Below are 13,463 nucleotides of genomic sequence, written 5' to 3'. Positions count from 1 at the left end.
ATACCACACTCGGTCTCATTACATACGAATTATACGAAACTCGTGACCTTCCTATGTTATCTTCGCTTTCGCTCGGTCAGATACCATAGGAAGGACACTCGTTTCGTATTTGGTCAGATAACATAGGAAGGTCACGATGAGACCGAGTGTAGTATTCTCTATATATGTTATTGTCCGACTCTCCTATGAACTATGTAACAACACATTGATAACAAAGTAGAGAATTGGATTTACAAAGGCCAGGTGTGGAAGGCGAAGGCGGACGCAGGGCCAAGCCAAAGCGATTTAATGACCTGCTCTCCGTTGGACCCTGAACAGACGAGACAGGTAGCGGCGATGTTTCAAATGCTATTTTGACCACCCGAAGGTTGGAAGTAGCCTCTATTGGAAAATAGACAGCCTAGCAGCAGCAGCGAAGTATAAATCGAGCGAGAGATTGGTCCCGCGTCCGCCCCGAACCTCGCCACCTGACGTCATTTTAATTCACTCTAATTGTACAACAAAGTTAAACCATTTAGGATGAAATCTGTGGGTAAAGAGATTAAGGTTATGTAACATAGAGATAGGGTTGATCACAGGGGCGTGTCACGCTTAGAAACAGCGTTAGAAAGACATATAGGTATATAGACCCTACCCTAGTAAAAGGACCTTTTATATAGTATTAGGGTAGGGTCTATATACCTATATCTCTTTCTAACGCTGTTTCTAAGCGTGACACGCCCCTGTGGGGGTTGATAACAGTTGTAGTATTTGGAAGTTTGAGATGAGAAGCCGGATTTAAGTTACAGGAAAGTGATAGAATAAAACGGTTTGGCAAACATGGGGAGGGTGGGAGGGAAACTGAGAAAAAGATGATAAAATGAAATTGCTAAAGAGTGGTTGATAAAATGACGGTTATCTAAAATGGCGGAGGAATGAAAGAAAGTGACGTAATATAAATATTATGATGACGTCTAATTGTGTGATGACGTAATGTAAGCGGATGTAATGAAATGCACATCTTTGGGTGTTTGTAAACATGAGCACGTGTTTCGTTAAGAGGAATTTATTGTGTTTGCTGTAAAGAAATTATATGTAATTGTCAGTAGAATGAGAATAACTGTAGGAATTCAGGAAATGCATGGAGCGTACAATAACGACTTTTAGCCAAATAATGCTAAATGGAATTATACAGTAGGGGGTGTACCGCGGTTTAGGTCCCCGGTTTAGTATCCACGTGTGGATGCTAAACCGGGACCCTGTTAATCGATTTTCTGGCCCGCAGTGGGCGCTTATGGTTCTGTTATGTCCATGAAAAATAAAATTTTACTTCGCTTTTATTCCGGGTTATGTATAACGCGGGTATCATAACTCGGGGGTTCATCCATGGACCCCAAGACCGGCGTTATGGCGAGGGATAACTGCAGTTATGGATATGGATCTGGTGGCTTTCCCATCACAGTTCTTACGACATGTTTGTTGCTACCATCTCATTACAAGCTACTAGTATATCAGAACAATGAACATTTAACGACCAATAAAAAGAGAAATCAGCATTCTCAAGCTAAAACATATTTGTTTCAGAAAGGAGAAATACATTTCTGAGTGAACTATAAAATATATTTTGAATGAATCTGAAAACTGCATAAAACACATTTCTGGAATGTGCCAAGATTGTGTAGCAGTACTTCCCAAGGACTGTGGAAAGTCTCTAAATGTTTAACCGACTGAAACGAGAGATAGACACTGATATAGAGCAAGGACAATGATCTGTCACGCAAACTGTAACTGTCTTATGACCACTGTGTTGTGTTAATTTGTTTAATATATTTAGCTATGATATGTCATCAACAACGTCACATTCGACAAGATCTGATTTGTGTGCTGTTTTTGGTTTTTCACTGCAGTAAATGCTGATGTGATGTTAATGACTTTTAATCATACTTGGCTACTTGCTATTTTGCCACACAGCTGTGAGCTCCAAGGTTCCAGTGATACTTTAATTCTTCTTTGTTGTCATGAAATGACTGTTTTGTTCATTCAAAATAACAAAGATTATGGATTTTTTTCTATGTCAATTTTCTGCATTATGATCATATCTCATATATCGAACCGAAACGGACCGAACCGAAGGCCTTGTACCGCAATACGTACCGTACCGTGGTAAGAGCGTACCGTTTCACCCCTAAATTTTACCACACATAAAATATTTGAAAACAAAGTGCTTGAAGGCTCTTGACTACCAAAAATCGTTTCAAGTACTGAGTGGGGAGGGGATCAGACTAGCCTCCTTCACTTGTACAGATCGTTAATTCGCTCTAAACTCCAAGGCCTTAGGCTCGGTCTCCGGTAGATACACGTAGTCTGTATGCGGATGCTAACGAACATCCCCTTGAACAATGCCGCATGAAACTTTCTTTAGGGTTTGGGGTAACCTAACCCAGTATAGTAAACTATACAGTCAAGACAAGGTCATGTTTTGACTGTATACTCCTAGGCCAAATGTAGAGATAACATCATTATCAGGTAATATGATACACCAGGCCTTATCACCCATACTGCATATCCTGATCATGTTGAACACCAGTGCTTGTCACCGTCCATTAAACCATGTGGTTAATACTCATGCAGTTGGTCTCTGAACATGTGGACACTGCTTCAACAGCGGGGTAATCCTTGTTTGTTTTCAGCAACCTGATACATTCTGTGTCTAGTTCCACGTTGACAATAATCTCTGGAGGGTGGGAGTTACTGGATAACGCTTTTACTGCTGCTGAGAGATCCTAAAACTGGTAGGGATTTTTCTAACATTTGGCTTAGGACCGTATCGCGGCTCTCGGCTAGGGGTAAATCTAAGTCAGTAATGCTAATTAATCTGAAAAAGTACGCCCATAACCTAGATTACGTTTTCCAAAAGGATGCAACAAAATAGGTATATTATTCCACAGTTTACACGGCATAATGAATTCATCTTTACACCAGCAACACGATTTAATGCTGTTTAAGAGTTATCTGTCCTTGGTGTGTTCTTCAGTGGGTAAGTCTAGAATTTGAGGACTTCCGGTTGTGTCCGCGGGAAAGAGCTGATATGCGAATAAAATTAATTGCCAAATAATTTTCGGAAGAGACATTCACAACCAAGTGACAACATCTTCATTAGGAACCATGTTAGCCATCTTCGTCACGACAACACGAATGGGTAATTAATTTGAAAAATACACAAGGACAACACGGTCCCAATACTGGGCAGAAACTGTCAAACGTTTTGAGATCACCGTTTAAATTTACTTGAAGACGTCGCTCATTGTTTATCACTGCAGCCTATGCCTCACATGCTCAGAGGCTGATATCTGATCCCAAGCTGGCACAAATGTCAGCAGAAATTCCTAAATGAGGTTTAACCAATTATAAATATTAATATAGCTATCTGATGTGATATTTTTTTGTTAAGCTAAGTTTTGTGTTTCAATGAATACAGGAACATTGGGGAGGAGTTAGTTAACTTTTACTATAGTGCATTGGGTACATTGTGATACCTCTAAACTATAAGAACTTTAAGAAAATGGAATAATATTTCTTAGCTAAAGGTGTTTATTTTTATATTCAGGATAAATACCCGGACATCAGCTAAAATATTCAATGATAAATCTATTGATGACTTTAGGTGTGGATATGTCAGGAAGAATAATCACTCAAGAGGCCAAGATGAGAGACTGACCATAGATCAACATGCCTAAGACGTTACAAGAACGGTTAAAGTCTCTGAAAGATGAGGTGACAAGTCTTCTTGCAGCTGTAATTGTGGATGACTCCAACTGTACTGATGACAAAGCTAACCGACTGGCTGATAAGGCTCTAGAACAAGTGAAATGCATCAGAAGTGTGGTGCTCGGACCAAATACATCCAATCAATTAAACAATAAGTTTATAATTGCTCAGACAGAAGGTGATGGGGAATCTCACAAAAAGTGCATTGTTTCTCCAAAAATTGATTGTGATCAAATCAAAACTGAGAATATTGAGGGTGGATTTGATTCTGATATAACAGAGGATTTGAATAATGACAATGGAGGTGATATTGATGATCTGGATGACATTAACTTTGAGGATGATAACTTCTCCAACATTCCTGACACTCCGAAAGTCAGTCAAACAAGGCCACAAGCAAAGGTTTGTAAATTTGTCTGCATTATTGGATTGTCTGGGCCAGTCTTGATTATTTACGGACCACCGCCATAAAGCTGGAATATTGCTGAGTGTGGCCTTAAAGGACTTAAACAATAAACCAACCAACCAACCACTGTTTGAGCATGGAGTGTGAGGGAGTTGTTAACAGGTAAAGACAGAACCATGGACGGGCCTTATTTCATACACTGCATATAGCTGGAATATTGCTGAGTGTGGCATTAAACAATACACCGACCAACCAACCAACCAACTACTGTTTGAGCATGGAGTGTGAGGGAGTTGCTGAGTGTGGATCGGCCTTATTTCATACACTGCATATAGCTGGAATATTGCTGAGTGTGGCGTTAAACCCAACCAACCAACCACTGTTTGAGCATGGAGTGTGAGGGAGTTGTTGAATGACCATGATGACAGGTAAAAACAGAACAATGAACTAAACTAAATCCATATTCAATCTATCCAAACTGTAGGAATTATTTTGCTGAGTTACCATGGTTACTATAGGTAATTTTACTTAAAATAATTTTCATTGGACTTGTGATACATTTTACTTGCAGTCAGAAAGTTGAAATGAAACATGCTGTATCATTACAAATAGGATTTTATCACTGGATTGTCTGGTCCAGACTAGATTATATACTGTATACTGGAATATTTCTGAGGTGGTGTTGTTGGAAATTCTCCTTTTTAGGTTCATAGAGAGCCGTCATTTGACGAAGAGGACATGCGGAGCCTCATCAAAAACTACAACAACAATGAGAGAGATGATGTTGTTAAAGAGGAAGAGGAGTTTAGCAATGAGTTTGATGATGACTTCAACGAGGATGACATGCAGGTAGATAAAGCAAGCATGGACATCGGCCCCTGATTCACCCAGTGATGGTTTATATCAAAGTCTGACCTAGAAAGGTTAAAACTGGTTTTCAGAAAAGTATACTGGTTGTATAAGAGATGAATTGTGTCAGCAGACTTGGTGACAATTAATTTCACGTCGTGTCCTAGACAATCACCAGATAGTCTTGTCCAGATATTGTCCTTGTACTCTATCTCCAATAATCACTGGATTGTCTGGATCAAATTTGCTAGTTAACAGGCTACCCCTGTACAGAGGGAGTATTGCTGTTTGCAATGTTAAACAACAATCAAAACCTGGGGTCTCATCTTCAAGTGGTTGCACTTGTGGTGGTAGATCCATGCTGATGATGTCACTCACTGGATTATCTAAACCAGACTTGATAATTTACAGATTGCAGTCATTTAACTAAAAATTGTCAAGTGCCGCCTTAAGCAACAAACAAGTACAATACAAATGCGTTCTATGACAGCAAAAAATGAATTAAAAATGTTTGTTTCAGATACTGGAGGAAGCCGAGAGAAGCACCATAGAGGAGGAACAACCTGGTGACATTGAAGAAGATGATGGTAAGTTCATTGTATTAAGGTATGGTAACCTAGTGGTTAGAGCGTTCGCTCGTTGCTCGCCTGCACAATGCTCGCAATCAGTCACTCAATTCACTCACTCGCACAAGCATGCAATCAGTGATTCACACACAAGCATCCAATCACTCACTCACTGGGGGTAGCCATGCTCGCTTGCACACAAGATGGAGTAATGGATACTTTCTTCATCCAGATGCTGACAATCAGCCTGAGGACAAAAAGTTCCTGGATGTCTTGAAGCAGTATTTTGGCTACTCAAAGTTCAGGCCGTAAGTATATTCATGATAACAGTTTGATAATCCACGTATCATTACATGTCAAGCATTAGCTACGTGTAGCATTATTACATGTGTAGCAGGGGGCAGTGGGGCAGCCTAGTGGTTAAAGCGTTCACTTGTCACACCTTAGACCCGAGTTCGATTCCCCACGTGGGTACAATGTGTGAAGCCCATTTCTGATGTCCCCCGCCATGATATTGCTGGAATATTGCTAAAGCAGCATAAAACTAAACTCACTCACTCACTGATTACATGTATCATTACATTTGTTGCTAGTGAGGTGAGGTGAAATTGGGTTTAACGTCGCTGGAGAATATTTCGCCATATGACGACGCATGCGTGCGTGTATGTGTATGTGGGGCTGCTTGTACTGCCCAGACTGAAGCTGGTTTTATAGTGCTAGCTCACTGAGGTACCATGCACAGTGAAGCATGAATACCCCACTCAGACACATTATACTGACTGAAAGTAGACAGTCCTTGTTGTACCCATTAATGCCGAGAGCAAGGCAGGGACCAACAAGTACCATATTTTAACGCTCTTTTGGTATGACGCTCGGGATCGAACCCACGACCTTCCGCTGTCCCGGGCGGATTTCCACTAACCACGGAGGCGGTCACATTTGTTGCTAGTTACACTGATATAATTCACAGGTGTGTGAAAGAAAACACATAACAGAACAAAATCACAAAATTATTGCCTCTTGTCACTTTCAATGAGTGGGAGAAATTATCTACACATAGACTGAATTTCTGTTTTCAGAATGCAGTGGAAAATTATTAACTCTGTTGTCAACGAGAAGAAAGACAACTGTGTCATCATGGCTACGGGTAAATAATTTACAGTCATTCCATCTCTTTATCCATGTAATGCGACATTAGCAACTCCATTTCAAAACATCAGTCTTGAATATATTGTCATTATTTTAATCCACTTTGTTTTCTTCAGGTCATGGAAAGAGTCTTTGTTACCAGTACCCCTCAGTGTTTACTGGTAAAACAACTGTAGTTATCTCCCCTCTGATTTCACTAATGGAGGACCAAGTGTTGGGACTCAAGTGAGTTGTGTTTTCATATTTTAACTGGAAAATTTTGTCTCTTGTGAAATTCCTTTTCTGTTGGATCTCTTATGTTTAGAAACCTTTCCTCCTGGGCATCCCTGGGTAGAATTAGTCCATATTTTGTCAGACTAGGTTCCATATTTGGTCAGACTAGGTTCCATATTTGGTCAGAATTGGTCCATATTTAGTCAGATTAGGTTCTATATTTGGTCAGAATTGGTCCATATTTGGTCAGATTAGGTCCATATTTGGTCAGAATTGGTCCATATTTGGTCAGAAGGTCCATATCTGGTCAGAATTGGTCCATATTTGGTCAGATTAGGTTCTATACCTGGTCAGAATTGGTCCATATTTGGTCAGATTAGGTTCCATATTTGGTCAGAATTGATCCATATTTGGTCAGACTTGACCCAGGTTTGTCAGATTTTATCCATATTTGGTCTGAAATAGTCAAAATATGGTTAGTCTCCCTCCATATTTGGTCTGACCTGGTAATTTCACTGTTCCGTTTATGCCCTGATCAGAGCTGCAGTTAGAAGAGTTGATGATATACTGTCGCTGGTTGGCTGGGTCAAGACTAACATGTATTGCTGATTTCATGTACCATTTTCATGTACTCAAGGAACGCTATCCTTATCCATAGAGCTTAAAATGATAGCGATACTTTATAACTCTGAACTTCATCGATTACACCTCATTGTGTGTATATATCTATTAGGGGTGACTATTGAGGGGGAAACAACTATTGCGATAGCGCTAGTCTGTTGTAAGATACTATTGTTTTCAACTATTGCAATAGTTTTTTTCTCCTTGAATTGTCTCATTTGAAGTCATTTCCCAAATGAATGTACAGTTTATATAAAATAAAACGAAGTTGAAGTAGTTTCTGTCTCTTTTAATAACTGACAAGATATTTGAAACCCAGATCAAGTAATCAGTTAAAACATTAATTTATTGTTATTCACAATTTCAAAATCCGAGTTGCATGCTGTGTTTGCTGCCATGTTTGTTTAAGAGGTAACAGGGGTGGATAACTCTAAATCAAAGTGAACGAATATGTTAATTCCTGTATTTTGCGCTGTGCATTTATCAATGGAAGTCAATTACTAAACTATCGATAGTCACACATACTATCGATGTATACTATGTAATTTTTTGTTTCTACCATCAGGGGCGGTGGGGTAGCCTAGTGGTTAAAGCGTTGGCTCTTCACGCCTAAGACCCGGGTTCGATTCCCCACATGGGCACAATGTGTGAAGCCCATTTCTGGTGTCCCCCGCCGTGATATTGCTGAAAGCGGCGTAAAACTAAACTCAGTCAGTCAGTCAGTCAGTCAGTGTTTCTACCATTGAATTGCAATCCATTGATAGTTTGAGGCATCCTTACACTAACTTACAGCACTACTATCTACATATATATACAACACACAAACTGAGAGCCAATGTTTATGTGTTTCAGGGCTGCCAACATCGAGGCCTGTTTACTGGGATCTGCTCAAGAAAACTCAAGTCAGGTTATGAGTGAACTAATGAGGTACCGTATATTACCGTAGATAAGCCGACCCACTAACTCGACTCTTAAAATCAGTGTCAAAATGGTATGTTTCGTACATAAGCCGACCCCCTGCGATGGGGTCCTAATTGCGGTCAACTTAGACCACAAGACAACTGGCAGTTACCGTCTTGGATGTAAAACATGGTATGCCATCTTGAAGATAACCAAATTCCTGATGTTTTCTAACCTGTTCATGATAATGTTTCCCAATGATTAGTGAGTTCATGGTTTTGGGTTTTCATCCTGACGAGTACCTAGTTTATGATGTTTTTTAACTAGGTCATGTTAAAGTTTTCTACTGATTAATGAGTTCATCAATTTGGGTTTTGATTATTGACAAGTTCATAATGGTGTTTCTAATGATCCACTAGTTCTTGTTTTCTAAGAATTATCAAATTCATGATAGGCTTTTCTAATGATTAATTAGTTTTAAGTATTGACTAGCTCATGATGATGTTTCAAAGGAGTAACAAGTTCATGATGGGGTCTCCTCATTAAGTATTTTATTATCAGGTTTTAATCAATAGTTCATGGTGGGGTTTCTAGTTGTTCACTCTGTTTATAATGACTAGACGTTTTGAGATCATATTGCTGGCATATTTCTGAATGTAAATTCAAACAAGTAACCAACGTTAATGGAAATCACACTGTCTGTTGTAGAGGACAGTACCGTGTTCTGTACATCACACCGGAGTATGCAAGTACTGGAAGTAATGTGCTCACCGACCTCAACACGAAAATAGGTACACAGTATTCTGTCATTAGCCAAACAATTTCATTATTTTGAACTATAAATTCTTATGTATATGATGGGATCTGCGTTTCGTGGGAAAGAACTGATAATTGTCGTCATATCGGCAGAATTCAAACCAGTCTCTTTTGAATACAGGGCCACAATAGCCTGCAACATTTTAACTAATGTATCCCCTTGTCTCATGAAGCTTTGTAATGTTAACAAATTAAGGTTTGGCCTAATATTGGTAACTCATTCTGTATTAAAAGTTATGATGTCCCATGACACAAAGATCAGCTGAAATGAAAAAAATTGAGTCTTTTTGTGACAAAGGTTTTACTGCCAGTTAAAAATTATGTTGTTATTTTATTTAGAATTTATAAAATGAGGAAAGATATGAATGTTTCAGTGATATAATCATGCCGCTTCTGTTAAGTAAAGATTTCAGATGAGTTCAATATCTGGGGGTATGTTTAACCTCAGAATAGAAAACTGAATGAGGATGTCCATATTGACCTTGACCTCTTGCAGGTATTGACCTGATCGCCATTGACGAGGCACACTGCGTGTCACAGTGGGGCCATGACTTCCGGTCGGCCTACAGAAGCCTCGGCTCTCTCAAGGACAAGTTCCCTGATGTAAGTGAACAATATGTGTTGTCATGTAATGGCCAGATTTCTGTGTGGCATGCAGTGTCATGTACAGTGTGGTGTCATGTATTGTTGTATAGTGTGGTGCCATATAGTGTCATGTTCATTGTGGTGTGATGTTTAGTGTGGTGTCATGTACAGTGTGGTGTCATGTACAGTGGTGTGATGTTCAGTGTGGTGTCATATAGTGTCATGTTCATTGTGGTGTCATGTATAGTGTGGTGTAAAATAGTGTCATGTTCATTGAAGTGTGATGTATAGTGTGGTGTGATGTACAGTGTGGTGTCATGTACAGTGTGGTGTCATGTATAGTGTGGTGTCATGTATAGTGTGGTGTCATGTTCATTGTGGTGTCATGTATAGTGTGGTGTCATATAGTGTCATGTTCATTGTGGTGTGATGTTTAGTGTGGTGTCATGTACAGTGTGGTGTCATGTACAGTGGTGTGATGTTTAGTGTGGTGTGATGTATAGTGTAGTGTCATGTACAGTGTGGTGTCATGTATAGTGTAGTGTCATGTACAGTGTGGTGTCATGTACAGTGTGGTGTCATGTACAGTGTAGTGTCATGTACAGTGTGGTGTCATGTACAGTGTGGTGTCATGTACAGTGTGGTGTCATGTACAGTGTAGTGTCATGTACAGTGTGGTGTCATGTTCAGTGTGGTGTCATGTACAGTGTGGTGTCATGTACAGTGTGGTGTCATGTACAGTGTGGTGTCATGTATAGTGTGGTGTCATGTACAGTGTGGTGTCATGTACAGTGTAGTGTCATGTACAGTGTGGTGTCATGTATAGTGTGGTGTCATGTACAGTGTGGTGTCATGTATAGTGTAGTGTCATGTACAGTGTGGTGTCATGTATAGTGTAGTGTCATGTACAGTGTGGTGTCATGTTCAGTGTGGTGTCATATAGTGTGGTGTCATGTACAGTGTGGTGTCATGTTCAGTGTGGTGCCATGTTCAGTGTGGTGCCATGTACAGTGTGGTGTCATGTACACTGTAGTGTCATGTACAGTGTTGTGTCATGTACACTGTAGTGTCATGTACAGTGTGGTGTCATGTTCAGTGTGGTGTCATGTACAGTGTGGTGTCATGTACAGTGTGGTGTCATGTACAGTGTGGTGTCATGTACAGTGTTGTGTCCATGTACACTGTAGTGTCATGTACAGTGTGGTGTCATGTTCAGTGTGGTGTCATGTACAGTGTGGTGTCATGTACACTGTGGTGTCATGTACAGTGTGGTGCCATGTACAGTGTGGTGTCATGTACAGTGTGGTGTCATGTACACTGTAGTGTCATGTACAGTGTGGTGTCATGTACAGTGTGGTGTCATGTACACAGTGTAGTGTCATGTACACTGTAGTGTCATGTACAGTGTGGTGTCATGTACAGTGTGGTGTCATGTTCAGTGTGGTGTCATGTACAGTGTGGTGTCATGTACAGTGTGGTGTCATGTACAGTGTGGTGTCATGTACAGTGTGGTGTCATGTACAGTGTAGTGTCATGTATCAGTGTGGTGTCATGTACAGTGTGGTGTCATGTTCATTGTAGTGTCATGTAGTGTGGTGTCATGTGGTGACATGTGTGGTGTCATGTACAGTGTGGTGTCATGTACAGTGTGGTGTCATGTACAGTGTGGTGTCATGTTCATTGTGGTGTCATGTACAGTGTGGTGTCATGTACAGTGTGGTGTCATGTACAGTGTGGTGTCATGTTCATTGTAGTGTCATGTACAGTGTAGTGTCATGTATGGTGTGGTGTCATGTACAGTGTGGTGTCATGTACAGTGTGGTGGGTGTCATGTACAGTGTGGTGTCATGTTCTGCGTGGTGTCATATAGTGTCATGTTCAATGTGGTATCATGTGTTGTATAATGTGGTCTCTACATTTTCATGTTTTATTTTGTGATAAAATTCGTTTTTGGCCAATAATCTGGACAAACAAACTTGTTGCCTGGTGTGGTTTTTTTCAACATTGACAGGTCGTTTCTCTAACCTTGGGCAGTTATATGATATGACCATTTCAACTAGTACAACACAAATCCAATCATCCTGGCCAATATATGACCAGTAACTCATTGACCAATCCTCCACCAGGTTCCGGTGATGGCGTTGACAGCGACGGCCACAGTGGATGTGAGGCGAGACATTTGTCGATCTCTAAAGCTGAAGAACCCAGTAGTGACATGCACAGGTTTCGACAGGTGAGTTTGTTACCTGTGCACAAAAAGTAATTCTTAATGCAGGGCTCCAGATAAGGGCTGTATCGGCGTATGTACGGATATAAAATATGCACGATACGGTAGGAAATAATTTAGAAAACGTAGCAAACACGCACTACAGCAATGGTGTACGGTCTTAGAATCATTCACAGACGTATTTTTTTTTAAAGTACATGTATTGCTTTATTGTTTATTGACCTGTTTAGATAAGTGTAGCAATGTTGTGGTGCATATAAGAAACGAAACACAAGATTACTGATACTCCTGTAAGTCCAACTAGTACTCTATATGGTTTTCCAGTACTCCTCTGTTGAAAATATAAGGAGTACGTACTCCTGATGTTGAAATATTATCTGGAGCCCTGTTAATGAATTTGAATTAGGTCTGAAAAGATTTATTGTAACACCCATCACGTTCCTGTATGTATAGTACTGTAACTAGAGTTGATGCAATCCTACAGTCAGTTTGGGTTCAAATGAGAATGATGAATGAATAAATATCTCGAAATAGGGATAAGTGCACAAAACATAAATAAGACACATGGTCCTGAAACCTCTGTACCCAACAGGATCTGAAATCTGAAGTTTTATGATAACGGACAACGTTGTTTAAGAAACTATCATGTAATATTTATCTGTTTTCACGCTTCACACTGAGGGGTGATACACGGCTGGTGGAACAGAGCCGTCACGCACTTCAGGTGCAGCTAAGCACAGAACCATACTAGTCAGGAAATGGCCGGCACCAATAAGTCTTATTTAGGTTCAGCTTATGTCAGACCATCTTGATCCTGTCAGTTGCTCCAAGTATTGCATCAAAGTGAAGATGGAGTGTCCACCAATGTTGCACAAGAAGAGTACAGAATGGATGACAACTCAGGGTTCGAAATACCCCATATATTAGGGTGCCATGGCACGGTAAATATTGAAATGGCACGGATAAAAACTGTTCTCTGTACCCTTGTGGCATAACTCACCTTTAGTCATTTAATCCCCAAAACAAGACACTTACGCAAATGACAAACAAGCAAAACATTTATTGACTTTATCGCCCAGGAAATCACTGGAATTATGATGGATGATGTAAAGAAATGTGGTTGTTTTTCCATTTAGAGTGAAGGGAGTACTGATAGTTAGGTTATTGAAGAGGAAATTGTGTATGTTAGATATGTTGAACAATTACCTGTCACAAAAATTCTCAGCTATTAAAAGTGTTGGGAAAGAACAAATGAAGCTTAAGAAAGCCATTTTAAAGAGAAGACATATCAGTGATAAGAGAAAACAGGTTACATTTGTTGTTTACTAACAATAAATTTCAAATGATCATCATCACTGCTACAGTCATTTATTCTAAAAACATG

General features: G+C 39.9%; 1 protein-coding gene across 1 annotated transcript in view; it reads left to right on the top strand.

Annotated features, from left to right (window-relative positions):
- The first annotated feature begins 3,029 nt into the window (after positions 1–3,029).
- Positions 3,030–13,463, top strand: part of LOC124281185 (Werner syndrome ATP-dependent helicase homolog) — a 45,018-nt gene continuing 34,584 nt past the window's right edge. The window contains 11 exon segments of the mRNA XM_046717216.1: positions 3,030–3,178; positions 3,644–4,149; positions 4,859–5,002; positions 5,523–5,589; positions 5,801–5,876; positions 6,648–6,715; positions 6,834–6,942; positions 8,404–8,478; positions 9,160–9,242; positions 9,764–9,870; positions 11,979–12,085. Coding sequence (XP_046573172.1) covers positions 3,709–4,149; positions 4,859–5,002; positions 5,523–5,589; positions 5,801–5,876; positions 6,648–6,715; positions 6,834–6,942; positions 8,404–8,478; positions 9,160–9,242; positions 9,764–9,870; positions 11,979–12,085 — 1,277 coding nt within the window. The 5' untranslated portion in view covers positions 3,030–3,178; positions 3,644–3,708.

The sequence above is a fragment of the Haliotis rubra genome, unplaced genomic scaffold, assembly GCF_003918875.1.
Source record: "Haliotis rubra isolate DU_JTF1 unplaced genomic scaffold, ASM391887v1 Scf108, whole genome shotgun sequence".
NCBI lineage: Eukaryota > Metazoa > Mollusca > Gastropoda > Lepetellida > Haliotidae > Haliotis > Haliotis rubra.
This window is presented reverse-complemented; position numbering and strand designations above follow the sequence as displayed.